The following is a 23,380-nucleotide window of genomic DNA, read 5'->3' as shown; positions in this document are numbered from 1 at the left end:
AAGGCACAACCTAGAAAAATTGTCAGTGACAGGTAATCTCCCAAAGCTCCACTTCTCTGTATATGAGGTCAATGTATGAAAACTAATGTCTGCGTCAGCCTTACGGTCTCCGCTGAAGTATCCAGTCCATAGTTTGACCAGAGGGATGGTGGAGGGAGGAACACCTGGTTAGGACCTCTATAACAAGCTGTCATAGAAGCTAATGAGCTGCCTGATTATCTTCCCCAGGGAGTATGTAAAACCTATGTACTCTGTAAAATAACCATTTCTATTTTTACCCCAGTGGACAAAAACATGCTGATTGTAAATCGCGGGGTAATTGTGTGTGGTGCGGGTCAGACATGCACAGGATACTGCAAAGTTTGAATAGGTGACTTTTGACCTCTCGATGTCTGACTTGCAACGCTCTTGATGAAAATATCCTGTGTCCTACATTTCCTCCACTCCACATCTCCATTAAAGACAGAAGATCGTTGGAAGACCAGTGATGTCTGCACTGACATGCGGCTCCATTACGGTTACCTCATAGCATAAAAGGCGGGGAAGGGGTACGTGTACTTTGTTACCTGGGCCACCCTTCTGCACCACATCATCAGCAATCAACCTCAAGTCTCTCAGCAGCCCGCCCACATTAGTGGTCCAATCTGAAGGTGATTAGGACTGACAAACTGAAGGAAACAGTAATATGTGGCATAAGCGAGGCCATGTTTGTTTAGCCTCTGTGCAGAGCTCGGGGCAAACAAGCAGGTTTTGCCAAATGATGGGTGGCATGTACTGTAAACTGACTGTTTCCCGCTCGCTCTAGTCAGCTCCAGTGTGTTTGTGTGTGGTCGTGGCTCCAGTGGATTGGCAGGCTGGTTCTGTATACATTGCTGCATTCTTTGGGCTGCTGCTTTATCTTAATGATGGATGAGGACGAATCCTCTGGTTGTTGGATGTGATGGGTCAGTTGCACTTATTCTCTAAACTCTCAAGCACACTCATAGTAAACCTTGCTGTCACGCCAGCTGATTAGCTGCTGTCCATGTCTCAGAGTCTCCACAGCCCTGAGTGAGTTTTGTTGAATAGGTAAACGGGGAAGGGAGTGTCCAGACACAAAGGTGTGAGCAGAACGCGGAGACTTGGCCAGATCTATTTCACTATGTCATCATGTGAAAGAACTCCAGTGGGTGTCCCCACTCTACTCACCCACTCCCCCCCCTCCAACTCAATCCTCTCGCCTTTCAGCTATCCTCAATGGGCCCTGGGAATTTCTCACCACGATCTGGTTAGCCCCATTACAAAGAACTCCATGGCCAGCTTGAAAGCACAAATCCATGCACATGCGCAGCAACACACAAAGGACTCGGGCATTCATCAGAGGGATGTATGAAAGGGAAACTGGAAATGACAAGTTGTCTCAAGTGGACTGATTCTGAGCAATTTGCACGATCTGGTCTCCAGTTGCTGACAGTGAAACACTGAGATTGTTTCCCCGTGATGTTGTTGTATGCACAAACATACATTCCTGTTGTGTGCAGCAGAAATCAAACCGTTGTGTTTTTTATTTAGCGTCAATTACAACACATTGCCTCATATCAGTTACAACGCACTCCCAGAGAACAGTTTGGGTTTGCAGACCAGAATCTAAACCTTCCCACTCGACTGTTTGTTTCCATCCTACAGTCAAAGCTTTCATGGCGCCGACAGTTGGAAATGACGCCCAGATTTATGTCATTAAGCTGCCTCGCACATTTCTTCCACGTTAACAAGATTCTCTTCTCTCTTTTTCTTGAAATGACACAGCCGGGTCGCTAATGTCTTTCTGTTTGTTTCAAGTGAGCAGAAAAGGAGGGAGGGGGAAGATGTTTGCATATTTGACGGGCAGCATCCAGGATAAATGCCTTCCCAGGACCGAGGCCATGAGCAACACACATATATATACATCCAGTGCACTCTGAAGAGAAACTTAATGCGGCTTCCACCAGGGAGGCCAGACCAGTTTATGAATATTGATAGAGTCTGGTTGGCTTAGCTGTGGGTCAGCTGTAGGGCTGCATGTTTTCAGTCTTCCCAAGTGCCTGAATGTGTTTAACACACCTCATTACAAAGACAGCGTGAAGCAGCAGTCACCCAGCACTAGTGGCTCTGCACTGCTGCCAACCAGACACTTAGCTCAAGTGTTGTTGGTGCCCAGTGGCAGAGATTTGGCCAAACATACATACAGATAGAGTTTGGAATGGTTCTGTGTTGGCTCGTTGGATGCATAAATTATGAAGAATCCTGGATCAGACACATTCCTTACTGGAATATAAAGTATCCACACATGTGCTTCCTTAACGTCCTCATATGTTTTTATGCCCCTACTCTGTTGTAATGAAGTACGCTCGGAGCAAGCATGTGATGTCACCCATCACTCTCTTGTCTTCACTCGTATCCAATTTCTGAATGGTGCACACTTGGCAAGACCTCTGCACATCAGGAAAACAATAGGAGGCATGAATACAAATGCATGCTCATGCTCTTTGTCTCCCACACACACTCAGACATGCAGGCGTGTAATTTGACATAGGGCTCCTGTCAGACATGCAGTGTGCTTTTACACACACTTCAAAGCTCAGGCCAAGTAATGGGATTTAAAGATAGCATTTTGTTACGCCTTCTAACTGACAAAGAAAGCATACAGTCCGTTCAAAAGATTCTTTTAGCTTTCCTGAAGCCATAATATTTATTCTTTGCTCATATCTGACTCATGATTTCTGATTTACACTTTGCAGACCGTAACCTTGAGACTTCCAAGGACTGGGAATTTCCTTTTTTAGCATCTGGTCACCGACCCAGCTGACCCTCCCTTTCGTGATGTTGCTGTGCTCTCTCTGTTTCTAAACTGGTGGTGTTATTGATCTTGGCCTACTGTTTCAAACCCAATTCCGCCATCATTTGGTTACCCCCTAAGGTTTACTCTGAGCCATGAATGGATCTTTGTGTTGTTCTCGTAGGTTTTGGACTGTTCCGTCACCAGCTGGGTTTTGAGGCGACACCCTTGTCTGACTGAGCTGCTTTTGATAAAACTCTCGTCTGATACTGTTGGGACTGTTGTTTCTGTGGCTTCTCTAGCAGGCATGGACCATTTTGAGGCCAGAACACACACAGACATGCGTAAACACACTGGAACAGTGATGCAGATACACATACCGTACAGTTCATACCAAATAGCATTGACATTACTCTGGCAGCTGGTCAGAAAGAATGAGATTTAGTCATTTCATGTTGAGTAGAAACTTGACACATGAACATGGACTCTGTCAGCATGACCTTTGTGTCAGTGCTTTTCTGCATCTCCTTTAGCCATTAATCAACTTCACAAGAGCCACTCTTTCACTACAGCAGGTGACTAAATGAATTACTGCCTTTACCACCAGAAAACTAATATGGATGATGTTTTAGAGGCTGCTGACACCCTGAAAACCATTTGTCTCCTTTTTAAACTGAAAAAGCACTTTCCAAAAACAATATGCACTTTGGTCTCAGGGGCCCAAACATTAATTTTTCCTTAATTCTTTTATTGTTAAACTTCTCATCCATTATATGCTCCAGTATTAGTAAGCAGCATGTTATCCTGAGTGAGTGGGCTGTCAGAGTCATGTGCGCTTCGTCTCCTCACCAGAAGTGTGTGTGTTTTAAAATGAAAAAAAAAAAAAATGAAAGTAGAGGGGTTGCTGTGGCACCCAAGTGGAAACAAAACAGATGTCAGCTGGTGCAGGCAGCATGTGTGACAGCGGGGCCTCCGAGATATACGCTGGACGTGCGGCATGATGCTCCTCTGCTGTTCACTGATATAGGTTAAATAAACTCTCCAGGACAAGAGTTGGCTTGCTGTGACATCCCTCAACTGTTGATGGAGACATTTCTGGCAGCCGAGCTGGAGTTTCAAGGTGGCCTTGTTGTTTTTTTTCCTCACTGGATTTGATTCTATCATGAAATAATGCGCTGTGGTACAAGGGAGGAACCGCTCAAGGCCAAATTTAGAAGTGGGTCCACTGAAAAAGAGAGGGAGAGATCATGGGAAGTGTAATGGGGTTTCTAATGTGCTCTCTTTGCCCCATTTCATCCAGATGTTTTTAGCAGCGTGTTTGGTTTTTCTTGCCACCCGCATCTCATCTCCTGTCTTTCCACACACCTTACGTATTAGCGCACATGCCTGTTATCAGGGAAAGGTGCCCATTGTGTGTCCAGATGAGTAATAGTCTAAGGGGGAGAATAGAAATGTGTCATGGTGAAAGAATGTAGACTTCAGGCCTCTTCTGTAGTTGATAGTTCTTTCTTCTCCCAACAACCTCCTAACATGGAGAATGTGCACACATGGCAAAGTGATACGCAGCAGTGTTAGCCCACCGCACACTGTATGGTCCAGTACGATGTGGTAGGTTGATTCACGTTAATGATACAGTATGTGCTCCCTTGTCTTGCAGCTGAGATATCAACATGGCTTGACCACCCCAGACCTGCAGCAGACACTACCCAACTTGAAGAACTTCCTGGAACATGGCCTGATGGTGCGATGGTAAGAATGAGAAAGACTTTTGACAAATAAGAATGTTCTGAAAGTGACTTATCTGTGTTTGCAGTGGTTTTTGCTTTACTCAAACACCACGATTTATCGCCTCTCTGGGTGTAGTCACGCTTGTTGGTCACAAGAAGGCATGACTACACTTAGACCTGTGCACTCACTTGAAAAACAGATCCTTAAAGTTTTAGATAAAAACCAAGACATTGTCATTGCCACAGTCCCTCTAAAAAAAAAATACAACTTCCTCAGTTTAGACAGTTTCCTAATTTACTCTGATACATGCCTGATGTTTAGAATTTTTTTCATAATCCTGCCCCACTTCCCTTAGAGCAGCGGTGTCAAACTCATTTTAGGTTCGGTACAGCCAAATTTGATCTCAAGTGGGCCGGACCAATGAAATTACAGCATAACAACCTAGAAATAACTTGAAATTTTTTGGCTTGTTTTATTGCAAAAAAGTACATTCTGAAAATGTTCACATTTAAGGAACTATCTATTTTTACAAAACATTATAAACAAACTGACATTTGTTACGTAAAACGAATTCAATTTCAACAACATTGTGCCTCAGTTGATCATTTACAGATCAGAACCTACAGATCACAGTTTATCTGCAAAGGCACAAAACATTTAGTCACTGGTATCTGGAACTGAATGATGTAGTATTTTACTTTAGAAAAGACAAAATATTTCAAAAATGAGACACAAAAGGACAAAAGCAAAGAACAAATTGACAAAAAATTTGAAAAATGACACAAAACAAAGAGACAAAAAGATTAGACAAAGAAGTTAAAAAGTGACAAAGTAATGGACAAATGATACCAATTAGACAAAAAATAAAAGAATGAAACAAAAGGACCCAAACAATACACAAAACAAAAGCAAAACACAAAATGACAAAAGCGTGAGACAATCAATAAAAGTCAGACAAAAAAACGACAAAAAACAACAAAAGCAAAGATAAAATCTAACAAAAACGAGACACAAAATGACAAAAGAACAATGAGCAATATAGTGTTTTCACTTGTGAGCAAAACAACTTGTCTTGGTCTGGGAATTTTAAATTTATAATTCTACAAAATTACAAATTGTCTTCTCTGTAATTTTTACACTTTACAAAGTCATCCCATGGGTCAGATTGAACCCTCTGAGGGGTTAGTGTTGGCCTATAGGCCACATGTTTGACACCCCTGCCTTACTGAAGCCTGGCCCACCCAGGCGGTGCAGGTAGGACGAGATCATCTACTCGAGATGGTTTGGTGCCCAGGTTAGAAAGACAAGTTTTGATCAGTCAGCTAAAGCAGTAAAAAAAAAAAATGAAATTTTACTTTGCAGTGTTTAAAACCAGCATCAAGATTGGCTGGAATCAGCACAAAATTGTCACCATTGTTACCTTTTTTTTTTTAGATTTCATTTATTATCTCACACTCATGGACTCTTAAAGTTTTTTATTGTTCAATGAAGTGTTTTGTTTTCTGTTTGGTTCTCTTTTTCTGTACTTGCCCAGGGACAACTGATGCAAATTAACTGCTAGTTAACTCTGGTGCAATTACTTTTAATTGTGCACTGTTCCTGTAAAAATCAAAAAAAAGAAGAAAAAAAAGATTACCAATCAGAATCACTCAGTTTATTTACTTGAATTATGTATTTGCACCAGTTTCTTAATTCAGCTCTATTTATTACTTTTAATATTCCATTTATTAGGACAACTGTTAGCATTGTCAAAAAAGAGGCTATTCTTTCTTCAAACCAGTCGCAGGTTATTTTACCAGACAATGTCAAACAGCAGTCCAACACATCGTAACTCCAACACACGAATGAGGCAGAACTTTGGCACAACTATTGTGGGATAAAAAGCTTCATTGGATTCATCTTGTTGGCAAACCTTCGTCTGAGATACTGTAATTCTCAGAGGAAAAGAGTTCTCATGAAACCTTTTCTATGAAATAGAAAATCCTTTTCTGAAAGCGTGCATCTCACACACTCATACAGTTATCATTTGTCACATGATGTCAGTGACAGATGATGACTGACACTGACATCTCACGACAGTCAGTGTCGGTAAGTCTTAGCAGATTGACAGGTGATTCAGTCACTAGTCTGTTCCCACACTGGGACACACATTCAGGTCCTTTGCACAAGCTGTATGTTCAGCTGTTATTTCCTCAAACTTAAAGATGCACTATAAGCTGCTGAAGCAATGAAGATGCCAGTTAGTCTAGTACCTTTGAGGCTACAAACATGCATTGTCATAAATATCCTGGAGAACTTTAGTCTGTCTCAGTGTCTTCTGTCTTCATGTAATATCAAACTGTCTCCATAATGTTGAGATCAGAGCTCTGTGGGGTCAGAACATCTGGAGAAGGACTTCTGGTTCTTCTTGTGGCTGTAGATGGATCTGTGTGTCTCTAGCTGGATGTTTGGGCTTATTGTCCTGCCACAGAATAAATTTGGAGCCAGACAGACACTTCCCTGATAGTGTGTGTGTGTGTGTGTGTGGTATGGGATGTATAAGAATCTAAACATGTGAAGTACTTAAACCTTTTGTACAGTGCATATAGATGTTGAGTTGTTAGCATATGTTCAGCCCCTTCCCATTGCTAGAATGTGTGGTTTACTGTCTCCTTTAGGTGCTCCACCATTTGTAGACATTTACACTTGAAAATGATCAGAGCTTGAAAATAATTTTTGAAAATCAGTTAATGATTCAACATTTTTCATGCAAAAATGAGATTCTCTAGTTCTTCATATGCATCGTAATAAACCACATGTCCCTAACAACACATTGATTAACAGAGGATATAATCTACAGGTGATTAGCTAATGAAGATAATGGATTGATACAATTCATTCTATAATGACTTTAGGCATTGCACACTAAGATTTTTTGACTAAGATTTTTAACAAAATTAGATTGTGAAAGTACAACCTGTTCTAATAAAATAATGTTAGAGTGACACAGCACTGCATTGTTTTAATCAAATGGATGTATTAGGTAAAAGTAGGAAACTGTACCTCTCCTTTTAATGATGTTCCACCTCAGCACATAATCAGTGTCCTACATTAAAAAAAAGCAGTGGTTGATGAGATCTGCAGTAGCCACTTTGTCTCGGTGAGGCAGAATGCTTAGATCTCTGCCTCTCTGCGTCTACAGTCTTATGGCCTGTAAGTAACCCTTCACTAAAACCTGGGAGTTGGTCTGCATCAGACTTCAGCTCCACTGCCCTATAAAAGAGAAAGCTGTCTTTGATCTCCAGTCCTCTCCCAGGGTCAGCAAAGGGGAAAATGTGTATTACACACATTAATTGAATAATCTTTTGTTTTGAAAGGAAAGAAGCCATGAAAAGCCCGAGCTCTGAAATCAGCTTTCCTCCGCCCCCCATACTTAATGGGAAGTGGAAGGGCCTGAAGATAGATGAGATGAAAGCACGAGACCACTAACCCTTTAGCTGTGTGTGTATGTGTGCGGATGGAAGTTTTAAAGAAGTGGAGGTGGAAGTTTAACAGTTCTCTAGTGGCTCACCACAGCCACACTCCTGTACGACAACGAGACCACAGGGATGGGGACAAAAGCTGCTCTGTACTACTCAAGTCATCAGCTGAGAAAAGAAGCTGCCTTTCTCATCATCCTGAGCAGCACTGAGTCCCAAGCACACAATGCACATTTACATCAGTCAGTTGCACTGTCAGAGGATGTAGAGGTAGAGTTGTGTTACCACAGTGACAGAAAGTTGAAATGCATATTCGCTAGACTGATATCACTCATTTCTCTACAGTAAATGTGAGGCTGCCAGCGCTGAGTTTGGCACAAAGACTGAAGGCACTCTCAGTCCAAAGGTATCGGCTACCAGAAGCCAAATCATTAATAACCATGGAACCACAACATGCAGTTTTTACACTCTGGTGCTTGTACATATTGAGCAAAACCATTTCTATTTCTGGCAGCTATGCTGCAACTTTTTAATATAGGGCATTACAATATACTCTGTCTTTATTTCATTTAGTTCTCCATCATTTATCGTGTAGCTTTCAGTGTGTCTCTTTGTTTGAAGCCACATGTAGACAAGCAACACATACAGTGCTGTGAAAAAAGTATTTGCCCCCTTCTCGATTTCTTTTTTTTTTTTTTTTTAATATTTCCCCCACTTACATATTTAGGACCATCAAACAAGTTTAGATATTAGACAAAGATAACCAAAGCAAACACAAAATGCAGTTAATGTTTTCAGGGGAAAAAAACATCCAAACCTACCTATATGAAAAAGTAATTGCCCCCCTTGTTAATCATGAATTAACTGTAGCCAATCACATTGTTTGGAAAGCAAGTTCAATTTCACTGACCACACCCAAGCCTGAGATAGAACCTGTCTGACTAAATGATGGACCGATCGACCAAAAGATCTCAAAAAGCTGCAAAAAAATGCTGCAATCCAACGAAATTCAAGAACAGATTAGCAATAAAGTAACTGACATCTATCGGTGTGGAAAGGTTACAAACGACTTCTAAATTGATGGAACCATGAATTCTCGACCAGAAAATCCTGAAGGAGAACGTTCAGCCATCAGTTTGTGATCTCAAGCTGAAACACATTTGGGTTCTGTAGCAGGACAACGATCCAAAACACAGCAGCATGTCGACTTCTGAATGGCTTTAAAAAACTAAATGAAGGTTTTGTAGTGGCCTCGTCAAAGTCTGGACTTGAATCCGATTGAAGTGCTGTGACGTGACCTTAAAAAGGTCGGTCATGGTTGAAAACCCTTCAGTGTTGCTGAATTAAAACAATTCTGCAAACAACAGTGGGCCAAAATATCTCCATAGAGATGTGAAAGATGGCCAATTATAGAAAATGCTTGATTTCAGTTGTTGTTGCTGACGGGTGGCCCAACCAGTTATTAGGTTGAGGGGGCAATTACTTTTTCACACGGGGCCAGGTAGCTTTGAATGGTTTCTTTCTCTTTAATAAATAAAATTAGCATTTAAAAACTGCATTGTGTTTACTTGGGTTATCTTTATGTAATATTTACTTTTGTTTAATGATCTTAAACATTAAAGGAGGGGAAATATGGAAAAAAAAAAGAATTTGAAAAGTTCAGTTAAATTTACATAATTCATCTTGTTAACACATCCATATGGTTCTCTGTCAAATGTACTGTTTCCAAAATGGTATAAAAAAGATTAGGGGACAGTAAACAAAAGTGACTACATTGTCAAAAATGATAACAATGTTTTTTATAAAGGTAAAAACACACTAGCTACTTGAACAAAATTATATATATCTTAGTATAGTTGCAGTGTTTACAGGACCTAATATACCTCATGCCTCCTCTTTAAAGCATGCATCCTACACCTTCTCTCTAACCTGTAAATAACATAATAGTGAGGATGGCGGCTGTTTGACAATGCAATGTAACAGGGAGGGTATGCATGTTACACACAGTTTCACTATTTTATTCCCATATCAGTTCCACTCTGGTTTGAAAAAGGCTAAATACAGATCCGATGTCTCGCACTGGGACCCAGCTTATAAAATATGGATGTATGAGAAGGTTTCATGACAGCTGCAGGTAATTTTCCTGTAGGAATACAGGCTAATCTGCTTCCTCTGCCTCTGTCTTTCTTCCACGCATCCAAACTGGAAAGATGTGGTGATTGATACTATGAAGGGAACTCTTCCAGAACAGATCTGGACACGGTTCCCTTGTCCTCCATATAGAACTAATTCAGCATGGATCCATTCTGCAGGGAGAGCTTTTCCCATAGTTCCAAGACCCACACCGTGGGAGCATAGTGGGTTCATCTTGGACATTCTATCCAATTCAAACGGATGAAACACTGAGGAAAAGCTGAATGTGTGGAAGAAAATAAAAGAGCACACTACTAAGTGTGTCATTTTTGCACTGCGGGCTATGTAACACTCATCTGGCAAGCTGCTGATCATATCTTTATACATTTCCAAACAGTCCTGTCTCAGAAACACATCATAACATGTCAGAATATATACAGTCCAGCCCTGGTGAAAAATGGGCAGTATAGGTTTTTTTTTTTTTGTCAAATCTTGCTGAAGGATAAGAAACAGTGGAAAAATGGTGAATCTATTACCGAGAGGAAGACAGAGACAGTACCAGAAACCAATTCTTTGTAAACTCCACAGTCTGCCGAGATCAAAGCAAACGCATTCAACATGCTCCCATTTGCTGCTCCACATCCGCTGAGGGCCTGGCAGAGGTTCACAGGGGCCTAATACCACTCTGGTGCCTGGAAGCAAGGCTACGTACACGAAGGGGGGGAGGCAAGGTGTGGCAGAGCGGCTGGCCATTCAGATACAACGCTATAGCTGGAAGATGTGAATCCCATAGCGAGTGAAAAGTTTGCAAGAGGACTTGTGTAACATGATGTGCACTCAGAGCTGTGATATTTAGACAGCTGCAGTCTTGTCAATGAAAGAACTGGGAAAGTAAATCTAAAATTTATATGGCTAAAATAAGCATTTGCAAGGTTCATTAAATTTGGCAGGTACCCTATGGATTTATGGTATTTATAATAATGGTTGATGATTTGGAAGGAGAAATCTTAAATGTTTCCCTTTCCCCTGTTCATGTGATATTCTGCAGAGGTACATTTATTCCCCGAGCACCACTTTTTCATTTCTTTTGGGGATAATAATGCTATTCCTTTTCCATTTTTCTCCCTCTATCATGAAAATCGTTATTTAACCAACCATGTTAATGCTTGACTTTTTTCAGGGACGCTGTATCTTGATACTTTGTGTTTTTTAATGAAACCTATAAATTGTCAGAAAAGCCCGAAAAGCTATTAGAACTGCTCATGTAGATCTGCAGTACATTTTTAGCCCTGTATGGCTATACAGCTGATCAGCAAGTTCTTGAAGTACAGTTAGTAGATTGTTTATCAATGATAGTACAGAAATATGGAATTTTCTAAGAGGTTGTGTGCTGTAACATTTCTAACTATCAACATACAAAGCTAGAAAATTTGAATTAAATGATTATTGTTTTGAGCTCTACTTCTACTTTTGCATTCACTTCATGTAGGTTTTGTGTATGGATTTTAAAACAACAGTACTGACTCTGTAATAGATGTACTTGACAGATAATGCTCTGTTGTGCAGTGTGAGGGTGTTGTCAGCTTGTTGACCATGTTGAACACGCTGCGCTGTGGTCATTCCCTGCCTTCAAAGGCCTGACAGTCAACAAGACTCAGCCTGTGAAGCGTTAAGCAAACTTAGCTTCCACCGTAGCACATATCAAATTTTTAGTAGTGTTTACTCTACAAGTTTCAGAGGGATTTCCCTGAACCACATCAAACGACTAAATCTTATCTGGCATTGCTTGTTTTGGCACTAAACAGTTACTCTCCAGCAGGATTTGGATATGAACAGGGGAATGTTGTGAAGCCTGTCGGGGGATTGGACAGTGGAAAGGCTTGGCTTACCGAATTCCTGAGTCGGCTTGAAATATGCCAGGTTTGACATCAGCAGTGGAAAGGAAGGGAGCCGGCAAAAAGCTTTGGAGGAGTGAAGGCTATTTCTGGCTCGGCATGTCAAGTTTTCTGCTTGATGATTTAGGCAGGGCCCTCTTTGTAGCATTTATAGTGTGCAGTCGGGTTGTTGTCGGGGTAATGTAGCAGAGAGACTGAGCCCCAGTGAACCTTAAAGACCTCCAGTAGGTGGATAGTTTGGGCTACCAGTGGATGGAATCTATCTGTACAGCTGCACCTCATACATTAGGGACGTCAGGCTGCAATCATGAATTTACTTTGCTTGTCATGAATGCCAACTTCTATTGGATCCAACATCTAACAGAATGGGAATTAGTTTGCGTCTGTGTTACATCATTCCTTTATCTTGATTTATTTTTATTTGTGTACATTTATTCACTTTCCTTTTTGACCTAAGGTGTTTCATTGTTGTGTTAACATTAAAATGCGTACTTGTATAAATAGACTCAAATGATTCTATTTAAAATAAACCTTTAAAAACAGGTTGTTAAAAATAGGTCATTACAAATTGTCAGTTATCACCTGAAGTGAAACATTTTCTGCTTAAACTCAGAAACTGCTCCATCTCAAACATTGCTCCCATTACATCTCACTGTCACCATGGATACGGTGCTTTCTATACTATCTCATCTGATCGGTACGTAGTCCTGTGATTTGCTGAAATCTACCTCCACAGGCCAGATTTATAAAGCTGGAGCCAGGTGGAGGTGCAGAAGTATAGTTTGTCTCACATAAAATACAATATGCTGAAAAATGTGTATTTTTTCACATAACTGTCAAAAAATCCACTGCATCTCTGCTTCTTAAATGTCAACTTGGTATCAATACTTTGTACCAAAGACATCAGGATTCCAGAATTTATGTGCCGACAGTCTGTACCAAACATGGACATAATGATCTACTCTGTCATCACTGAATTTTAATCCACCTCTTTTCAAGATTCACCTTAACAACTCCTTGTGCAAATGATTTATACAGTGCTATGGAAAGGAAAGGAAACAGACTATGTGTTTATGAAGAATCTGACCAGTCTCATGGAGTGAATGAAGATTGTCCAGACACACAGTGATATCATGCTGTGTAAGTGTTTGGACTTTTATGTGAAATGACAATACTGTACGGTTTCCAGTTTTCCCAAACTACTTGAGGAAGTGGAGTCTTCCCAGCATGCTTAATTGCCACATGCTGCTGTGGTCATACATGTGTAGCCTAATTGGCTGCATTAAAAACATGTCATCGGTAAAACAGTTAAAATGTTTCAAGAAAGAATGTTATGACTACTCAGAGGTTTGCTTGGCTGATGTCCTCACCAACACACCCAGTCTGCTCTGTTACTCAGCCGCTGCTGAACAATTTGACACAAATAATGGAACAAATGCGAGCGTAACCTTGAAACAGAGTGGAACAAAATCGCACGGTCCAAATACAAAATGTCTCATTATACAAAAGACTTGTGTGTGTGATGACCATGTGATTTTATGCCAAAGTCAATAATGCGTTTGTTCGCGGCGTAGACGGCCAACTGAAATCAGAGGAACTGGATCATATGAGAGAGCGCTGGAGGACAGGAAGAAAATGACTGATAATTAAAATCAAAGACTTCTAATCAGCCGCTGCTGTAGGGATATCACTCAGTCAGGCTATAAACCATAGTCGTCACATATTAGTTATAAATGTCATCATTTATTGTTATAAACGACGTACGGAGAACTGCAACTATTCATCCAGGACCAGTCGTTTCCAGTTTCCAAATCCGTGTAATCTTTCAAAGAGTCTGCACGGCATTTTCCCTTTATTTAAATGATAATTGATTTCTCATGACATCTCTCTTTAGTCCTCCGAGTCAGGTTCTGAATTTTTGGAAGTGTCTTCCAAAGAGCCCATGATGGTTTCATTTGGAACGTCACAGACACGCGTTTTGAAATGGCAAATCGTTCATTTTCTCTCTCTCTTCGTTCTTTTGCATTTATCTTCTCAGAAATTAGGTGGTAAAGAGCACATTGGTTCCATTTTGCCAGGGTTTGCTTTGCTGCAAAGCTAACCATGTGCTCGTTAGAGGGAGGCAGTTGTATTAAATGATGTGTTCTGGTGGTCATGCCATGCCAAGTAAAGCACAGTCCAACTCCCGTTCAGCCCACTTAAGAGGGACACTCTCAGGTCATTACCCTACGCCTTTGTTTTCTTAACCCTGACCTCGATTGACCAGCCAACATTTACATCTGCATGCCTTCAATTAGCTTAAATGTCAGCCACGAGGTGCAGTATCTACATGTTGTTACCATGAGCAGTTACATATTGATCCTTCAGTCGGTGGATGGTTCTCATTTACTGTATCGCAGGCACTTCGAAGTTTGACAAGTTTCTCTGAAAACTCGACAGGCAGCTCCACACTCCTCAGCAGTGTGTCCTGCCTGTGAACCCTGTCAGGACCACCTCGGCAGGATGCCTGCAAGGGTCAGTCTTGGGGTCCTTTTTACAAGCTGTCATGTGTTTGATAGTGAAACTGTCCATCAGACTGTTGGCTAATAAACAATAAGCGCATGTGTCAACTAGGGTTCTCATCAAGTGCCACTGTTGCAAATAAAGTTGTCCTTGGTAGGTGACAGGAGAACATTTATAAAGGACGTCTATTATGGCCGGGTGTCCAACTGGACAAGTAGAGATTTGTCCTCCAGTCTTTAACCAACACGTGAATCTCTGAAGAGCTCAGGGAGGCTCTGCTTCACCTTCGACCCCAGCAACACAGTGCCTCGACTGAGATAGCAGAACGGTCCCGTTAGGCAGACTGCTAAGTAGTCTGGTGAATTATGCACGGCCTTGGCTATCGGAAGAGGCGGCGATGCCCCCATTTAAGTAGATTTATAGCTCCAGTACTGGGGCGGGGTGGGGCATCCTAGATCCCAAGTGTGTTATCTGTTATGGAAGAAAATGTCTGACATACTTTGGTGGACGCCTGCTGCGCTCCTGCCGTCAGCAGAACGTGAGTGTAGTCTCAGAGGCTGCACAAATGCTTTCTCAATGTTGTGAGGTAAAGTGATTTACAGAGAGCTGCAGCTGGGTCACGGGGGTGGAGCTGGGTGCTATGGGTGGAGGGGTGCCGATGAGCTCAGTGGAGAACCAGATCTAAAGAGAATGGGGTCGTTCACTTTCCTCTGTTGGCTGATTCTTTCTGCAATAAATAACCTAAATTTTATCTTAAATTTCGTCACCTTTCTAAAATAATGGCCAAAGTCATGTTTTGACAAAGGTTATTGTTTTGCCTAAATCATCTCCTCTTGATGCTGCCGCCTCTGATGAAATCGCCTATATCCTCATTTGAACAGATCATGAGATTCTGCCCCTGTAGTATAACAGCCTAGGCCAAGGTTCAATGTGGTGTTGTTCAGTTTTTTGTGTTTTCTGAAGAACCTGGAAAAATGACTTATCTCTCATATCGTCCTGCGGGTCAAATTCACCCGTTTTAAAGTTTGAAAATGTGGGGGGAAAAAAACCCCAATATTTTCCCAGTGAAACTTCTGATGTCCACATTTTCAACATTTTTGGGAAATCTTTGAACATTTTTTTGATGGAAAAAAGAAATGTGAAAAATGTTTCTTTAAGAGCATTCACATATAAATCAACCAAAATCCAGCGAATTTTGGTTGATTTTTTTTGTGAATGTTCTTAAAGAAAATAGACATTTTTACTGATATTTATGTAATCACTTTAGATATTTTTAAGATTTTTTTTATTCATTTTTTGAAAATAATTACAAGAATTTTCTTGCCAAATTTTGGGGATTTTTTTTTAAATAAAACTTTTAAGGAAATATTGGAATTTTCTTCCTGAAGGTTCTGCAAATTTTCAGAAATTTGGGGAATTTTTTTGCTGAATTTTTGGATTTATTTCAGATGAGGAAACAATATTTTTTGGTGCCTATAAATAAGGACAACAGGAGGGTTAATCCGATATTTTAAGAGGGTGTGGATGTGGCAGTAGTTCACCGCTGGTTTTTGCTCACCAGGTGTCTTTCTCTTTGCTTCCCACAGTGACCGCCACCACGTCTCCAGCTCCATCCCAGTACCCTCCAAGTCCCAGCTTGGTGTGTCTGCTGCCTCAGAGGTTGGCTACCCCTCTCACACCAGCTCCCCTGACCGAGGCCTGAGGAAGAGGGCGAGCTCAGAGGCTGAGACAGAGCTGAAGTACAAGCCAACCCCTCCGCCCAGCTACAACACAGCCATGGGTCAAGAGCAAACCCCGGCTGTCCTGGCACCGCCTTCACCTTCGCCCAAACACCTGTCCTCCTCACTCGATACCAGCATGGCCTCACTTAACCGCACAGACGCCAGCAAGGAGGGAGAGCAGAAGGAAGAGAAAGAGGAGGGTGGGGTTACAGCAGTGGAGGTGGAGAGACATGAAACCACTGGCAGAGAGACTGAAGGAGGTAAAGAAGAAGAGTGTCTGGAGCAGCCACCCAGCAGCTCAGGGGCACCCGACTCCTCTGCAGTGCAGGACGCTGGTGAGGAGACAGTGCCCACTATCCAGCACACGGGTGCCATGAACGGCTCTTTGGTACCAGGACAGGCGCCCATTAGCCTGGTCCCAGAGCTGCGCTGCTCTGTGGAGCAAGCTGAGGAGATCATGGGCACAGAGGCCACGGGGTTAGGTCTGGGTTTGGGGATAGGGTTGGGGTTGGGGCTAGCGGATGAGGCCCAGCTGGAAAACTACCACTGCATCCCAGTGGACCACGCAGTAGCTGTTGACAGTGATGAGCAGGTGCTGGGCGAGCTGGACGTGGCTGGCTTCGAGGAGTTCTCCAGGCGCATCTATGCACTAAATGAGAACATGTCCAGCTTCCGCAGGCCACGCAAGAACTCTGAAAAGTGAGGCACAGGACCTAAGGAGAGCAGGAGGCATGAAGAATCTTGCACAGGGGATTTGAACAAATAAAAGGCAGGGACATGAACTGCGAGGACAGAGGTGTGGTCCTCATTCCTTAATCGCAGCATCAGAAATTATAGGAGCTATTCTGGAATAACAACCAATTTGCACTTATTGTAAACATTTCCATAGTAATCTTTTAGAGGACAGTTAAAAGTGCAACTATTGGGACAGTAGGCTTAACTTTGATTTCATATATTTTTAACAAATACTGTACAATAATTCAGGCATTTTATATTCACAAACAGATTTGGTCTCAGTAATATTCACCCTCAATGCAGTTTCTTTGGATCATAGATGTCTATCACGCCCGCTTTGTTTTAAAACTCTTACTGCAATAACAGCCCTTGACCTCTGTCATTTCTAACAACATTTAAGATTTACATCAACATTCAGAGTGCAGCCTGAGTGCATCATGTGTCACTGCGGCAGAGTTTTTGAATATTTTAAAGCCTGCTGTCCCGGTATGTCCGCCTTTGATTGTACAAGCAAATGTTAAGACACTTCCCAAGCCTTCATTCATTCAGAGTGCATGACAAGTGGGAGTGTGCAAAAGAGTACTTGGGCATGTGTGTGTGTGTGTGCGCTTCACATCAACATGCAACCACAATCGCAGTTAGGGTGATCCCGCCAATGACCTTGAAGTACGGCAGGATTTTTGTGATCACAAAGTGAGGTGGGAGCTGGAACCAGTAGCCCAGTCAGAGACTCCCTAACTGTGACACGCTGCAGCTCCTCCGCTCACCTTCAGCTCTGAAGATGACGATCACCAGAGTGGCAGGTTGCAGCTCACAGCACATGGCAGGGATACGGTGCAATTGCTTTTCTCTCCATCTCCGTGTCCTCTTATTTTTTTCTGCTTTTTTTATTTTTTAATGTACCCCATGAATATTACCTTCAATGTTAATGTTACGTCCACTGATTCTTACTTTCAGTAGACCAAAAATTGAATTCGGTGTCTGTATTCTGTTGGAATGTCTCACTCAGGCTCTCCTCTAACTGTTGATAGCAAATGTCTCAGCCCACCATCTGTGATTTAGTCCTGTGTCTCCCTGCTCTGAATGCTTTCTTGCACTGGTAATCAACTATTGCATTATTTATGTCTCCTAACAACTGTGTGTGCTTTGTTTCAAAGGAAATCCATGTTTAGTTTTATTTCCCAATTACATGGGATGTCGCTCATTAATATTGTCAAATGTTGGACTGACATCGTAACCACTGTCTGGGTTCCAACTTGGACAGCTGCTTTGCATCACCCACCATGACGACGATGGACCTTCCACTTTGTCTTTCAGATCCAGTACTGTGGTTGCTGACTGTTGGGAAGTGTTGTATTTAAAACGAAACCATGAACCATGTTAAATCCTTTCCATAAACTGCTCTACAGTTCAGTAAGTGACCATGTACATATACTTTTGTATGGAGATTTTTTTGGTTATTAAAGACTTGCAGTCCAATGGCATGGGTGTATGTAACCCCTTTAAAAGAGTTGTCTGCCTGCATTGGTATTAGTGTGTATGTGGCACCTGGAGGATGAGATGGTTTCAGAGTATTCTAATATTTCCTGTCAACAGTGTTTCTGGTAAAGCTGTACTTAGACGAGCAGTGTTTTGAGTTAAAGAGCCCATACGGTGCTTCTTGGGGTTTCCATCTTACCTTTAGTGTTCCTTTAGGGCTGGATGGCTGCTGTTTAGTGCATGGAAACGGTCTGCAAACTTACAAAACCCGAGGTCCACTCCTAATCCATACCTACCTTGTTTGAACTGTAGATTTTTGTTCCATAAATCATCTCCGTCAGTGTGGCACATTTGCATGATGCTTGTAAGAAGACAGGAGCTACAACAGCATTTCAGATAGAGGGTGAAGAAGTGATGCAGTAGGAGTGCACATTGTGAGAACAGTTTTTTAGGCATCAACACATGTAAACATATTCCAGTAGACCCCAAAAGTATCATTATAAATCTGCACAATATGGGCTCTTTAAATGCTATATTTTCATGCTAACCATTATAATGTTTGCATGATGCACACTAACCAGAGTACGGCTGAGGTTCCTGACAGTTAATCAGACATAAACTTAAAAAGTACTTTGGCTTTGTGGGGACTCTAGATGAAAAGTTATTAAAGATGCTACTGCATCCTGAGGAGGACAAGAATTCGTACACCAACATTCATGATTTTCCACACGATGATCTGTTGAGACTTTTCACTCAAAACCACAAATGTTAACTTCATTTTGGCACTGACGGAAAAGTCAGGAGATCGGAAATGGAAAAGTTTATGGCATCCATTAATAAGCAGATATTTAAAACTCGATCATCGTGGTAAACATGCCTATAAATCCTTAAAGAGACAGGAGCAACACAACGGACGCCATTTAATTTATTAGATTTAGTAGAGATGCCTCTTTCAGTATGTGCTTCATTTCTTTGCCAAATCTTCCCAACAACCGGAGTGGTTCTCAGACTAGGGGGCATAGAACCACTGCAGGTAGGGCATTAATGACCAGGGGGCAGAATGTTGGGTAGGTGGATGGATATTGTAGTATGGTGACATAAAATAATGTGCTCTGATGCTAGCAAGGCTATCTTGATTGTCAGTAAAAGGGAATTTGTGGGGCAGGATTTTACGTGTGGTACCTTCACTGTGCCATCTGTTCATCAATATAGTGGAAGTAGCGGTTCATTCAGGAGACGGTAACAGTGCACACTCTGACATCACAAGTCAAAACTCATTTTCTCCCCATCTGCACATCAACACGGCAAAGGGAGCTTCCAAAATGTCTGTTGTCAGTGACCTTTACCTGCGTTTCCACATGGACAAAAGGCAAAAAGGCAGAGAAAACAAGATTTCAAAAACTACCCATGAAAGTGTGGACAGACCTCTAATGTCACGTAAATGCCACCTGTGAACACACAGATGTGTACAGTTGTTCTGATTGGATGAGACGTTATGTAGAACTATGTGAAGTCAACATACTGACAGATAGTTACACTATAGCCTCCATGGCTGTTTCTCAGTAAACTGATTATTCACTTGGTTCATAAAAGGTTCTTCAGGCCATGGAGATGTCAAAGAATTGCTTGTTTTCTCTGGTCACACTCCCAAACCCAAAGACATCTTTGACATTCACTCTCACCCAAGGGCGTCAGTTTGTTTTTAAAAGTGGGGGGGATGGAGACCACAGCACTTTGAGAAAATGTCGAAGAACGGCGGCAAAATGCCACAAGCTGGACTCAAACTCACAACCACCGCACCAAAGGTGGAGACTTAAGCTGTTGAGCTACCCGTACATACAGGTAAAGGGGTCTGTGGGCCGCTATAGTACTAATTCTCCCGGGCCGAAATTTTGCCCCTGCATGCCTCTGGTCGGAGCTTCCACTTGGCACAGGCGCAAATTTAGCATCTGCGCGTTGTTTTTGTTTTTTGTTTTTAACCTCACGAAGGTGTGCTGCGTATCTGTGCAACTCTCGGCCGAGTGCGGATGGTGCGTTCAGGAGCGTCGGAATTTTCTATACTACTGAAAATAACTGGGTTTACAGCGGCTTACATGTGAAGAATTTGAATGTGATGGAGACAAAAATGACCCTTGACAAAAAGTGGGGGGGACATGTCTCCACCGTCCCCCCCTAAACTGACGCCTATGCTCTCACCCCAACCAGTCGAAGTAGATGGCCACCTTCCCTGAGCCTGGTTCTTATGGAAGTTTTCTCCTCCCGTTAGAGGGTTCTTTGTTTCTTCCCACTGTCACCAACTGCTTATTCATAGGAAATCTAAAAGCAACTTTGGACTGTTGGGTTCTCTGTTCTCTGAAATTCATAAGGTCTTCGCTATCTTGAATGCTATGAGATGACATGTTGAGAATTGGTACTGTATAAATTAAATTGAATTGGATTGAACTAATTTAATTATTCTGTCAAGAAACGGCGGAGTTATGTGACGATCGGCGTCTGTCTGTCTGTTAGAAACATTACTCAAGAACAGACAAGCGGATTTAGATGAAATTCTCAGGAAAGGTCAGAAATGACACAAAGACTGAGCAGCCTTGGTGGAGTACTGTGCTCTCTGAGTGCTTTCCTTGTACGGTAGGGTGATAGGTCCTTTAATAATCCTTTGCAGGAAATTACAGCGTCACACCAGTCATAACACCACACACTTCCACACATTACGTTAAAAGTACAATGAGTATATGCTAAGAACCATAAAAACAAAAATTAAAAATACAAAGTCATTTTTGTGCATTCTCAGACCTGACAGCAGCTGGAATAAAAGACTTTCTGAACTTCTCAGATTTGCACATTGGTGCAGTCAGTCTTGACTGACGGTGCTTCTCTTGATCACCTTCAGGGGGTGGAGTGGAGTGGTTTGGGCTACTCTGAATATTAATTCATTAATGAACTAATATTCAGAGTAGTTACAGATATATGCTGCTTTCTCTTTGAACTTGGATCCCAGAATTTCAACAGGAACACTTTCTGAAGAACTTCACCAACCCCACGACTGCTCAGCAGCCACAGTAGTGAAAGCTTCAGTGATACACTGTTTATTAGTACTTTTGTCTTACCTGAGTCAGTTTAAATCAGTCATAGTACACAGCATTTAACTTTTCCTCCAGGTGTACATGTTGCTTTTCCACCTTGTTCTAGAAATACCATTAACTTGAGTCTGACTTCATTCATCATCATTGTCGCATAATTTTCTTAAGCTATTTTCAATCAGTTATTTGTTTTTATACTGCCAATTTACAGATGTACTAATAAAACATTGTGCAGTTTTCACAGTAGACATGGTAACTTGACCCAGCAGGAAAAGCATGGGTGAAACAAACTTTAAGGACGGTTCAGCTGAACTGAAAGCAGCTGTTACTGATGTCCTCAGATTAACTTTTGTTAGACCAAAGCTTTCTCTGCTGCGGCGGTAAGTAGCTTGTGTCAGGGGATCTGTCCTGTACACCCATCACATGAGAGGGCCCTTCAGGTCAATGTAGCAAAAACACCTGTGTGGATTGGCCTCTTTGCTGTATTTTGTGACATGATATGTTCTGATGTATTGATGATATATTTCTGGAGTCATTTAAGGACAGCATAGGACCCCAGGTGTGTCTTGCTTCAGATCTCATGAACATAAGCACGTTTCTGGCAGGTTTGGTGAAGGTTTCTCATCTGACAGGAAAACATCCCATGTGAAATATTTTACATGTAGCTTATTTTGTCAGATGGAAACTTTTGATCTTGACTTGCTTCATCCCAGTTTGTTTTTGTGTGGAATGAAGTGGAAATGCTGTGAAATATGCTGACTTCAGAAACAGCACAGCATGATAAGCCATGTGTTAAAGCTCACTTCATTCCTTGTTTACTAGCCAGCGTCAGGCTGTTGTTTCCTTTGTATTTTGACTGGTTATATTTGTTTTATTCATTTGATCACACTTAAATGATCCTTAAAGGTGCAACTGGTTAATTTCAGATCAGTTCACGATATTTTTTCTCTAAACGTATTAAAGCTGCTTCAGTCGTTTGGCCAGAAAAAGTAACTCGTTCTCACAATGTGACCTTCACCATGTGGTTGTACATGTGAGCATCCCAGCAGTGCCGACGGTACTTGAAGAAAGCCTTTTTCTAATGAAATAAACCTCTTCTGCTCTCCTTTACCTAATTATGCACTTAACTGAGTACAATGCAACCTTTCTGGTGGTATTACCACATCACTTTGTTGTCAGGGCTGCAGGTAATGTATCAATTTGTTCAGATTAAGCACCGGAAAACAGTTACTTAAAGCGTTTGAAGCACACGGAGTGCTTGCAATTCACTTCTCCCCTTAGATGTTTAGGCAGATTACCGCTGGCTACTATTGGAGCCCATTACTCATGGAAATAAACCTTTCTCTTTTAGAATGTCCTGCTGGACTTTTCTTAGCTGTTCCCATTAGGAATTTCAGTAATGCACAGTATTGCTGAATCTGTCCATGCTGTTTCCAGCCGCACATAAAGCAGTTTCCTGCTCCTCGATCCTATAAGCTCCTTGTGTCACTCTACAGACTGTCTGCTCTCTGCTAAGCCCCTACAGGTGTCTGAGGGCCTCAGCACTCAGCCTTCAGGGACTGACACTTCATCCAGCCAGAAACAGGACATTTGTGCCATCGCTGAAGGCAGACCTGCTGTAAGAACAGCATGGGAGTGCATGTGCCTGTGCACAGGTGCGTGGGTTTAAATCTTTGAGAGTTTGCAGGTTATTATTGTAGTTTTAAGTTTATGTGATTGAGACCTGAGGCACTGAGAGTGAGAGTAAGCAGGCCTTATTTCCTTACTGTCGAAACCATCTTCATATTCTTGGGCCGAGTGCTCGTTTTAGAAAGTTCACCACTGTATAGTCTGCTGTACTGTTCATCATCACAGG

At 41.9% G+C, this 23,380-nt stretch overlaps 1 protein-coding gene across 1 annotated transcript in view; it reads left to right on the top strand.

Annotated features, from left to right (window-relative positions):
* uvrag (UV radiation resistance associated gene) overlaps positions 1–18,476 on the top strand; it is a 100,606-nt gene extending 82,130 nt beyond the window's left edge. Inside the window, 2 exon segments of the mRNA XM_051937475.1 lie at positions 4,452–4,543; positions 16,097–18,476. Coding sequence (XP_051793435.1) covers positions 4,452–4,543; positions 16,097–16,934 — 930 coding nt within the window. The 3' untranslated portion in view covers positions 16,935–18,476.
* The last annotated feature ends 4,904 nt before the right edge of the window (positions 18,477–23,380 follow it).

This window comes from Acanthochromis polyacanthus, chromosome 17 (genome assembly GCF_021347895.1).
Source record: "Acanthochromis polyacanthus isolate Apoly-LR-REF ecotype Palm Island chromosome 17, KAUST_Apoly_ChrSc, whole genome shotgun sequence".
NCBI lineage: Eukaryota > Metazoa > Chordata > Actinopteri > Pomacentridae > Acanthochromis > Acanthochromis polyacanthus.
The sequence above is the reverse complement of the archived record's forward strand: the minus strand, read 5'-3'. Positions and strand labels throughout refer to the sequence as shown.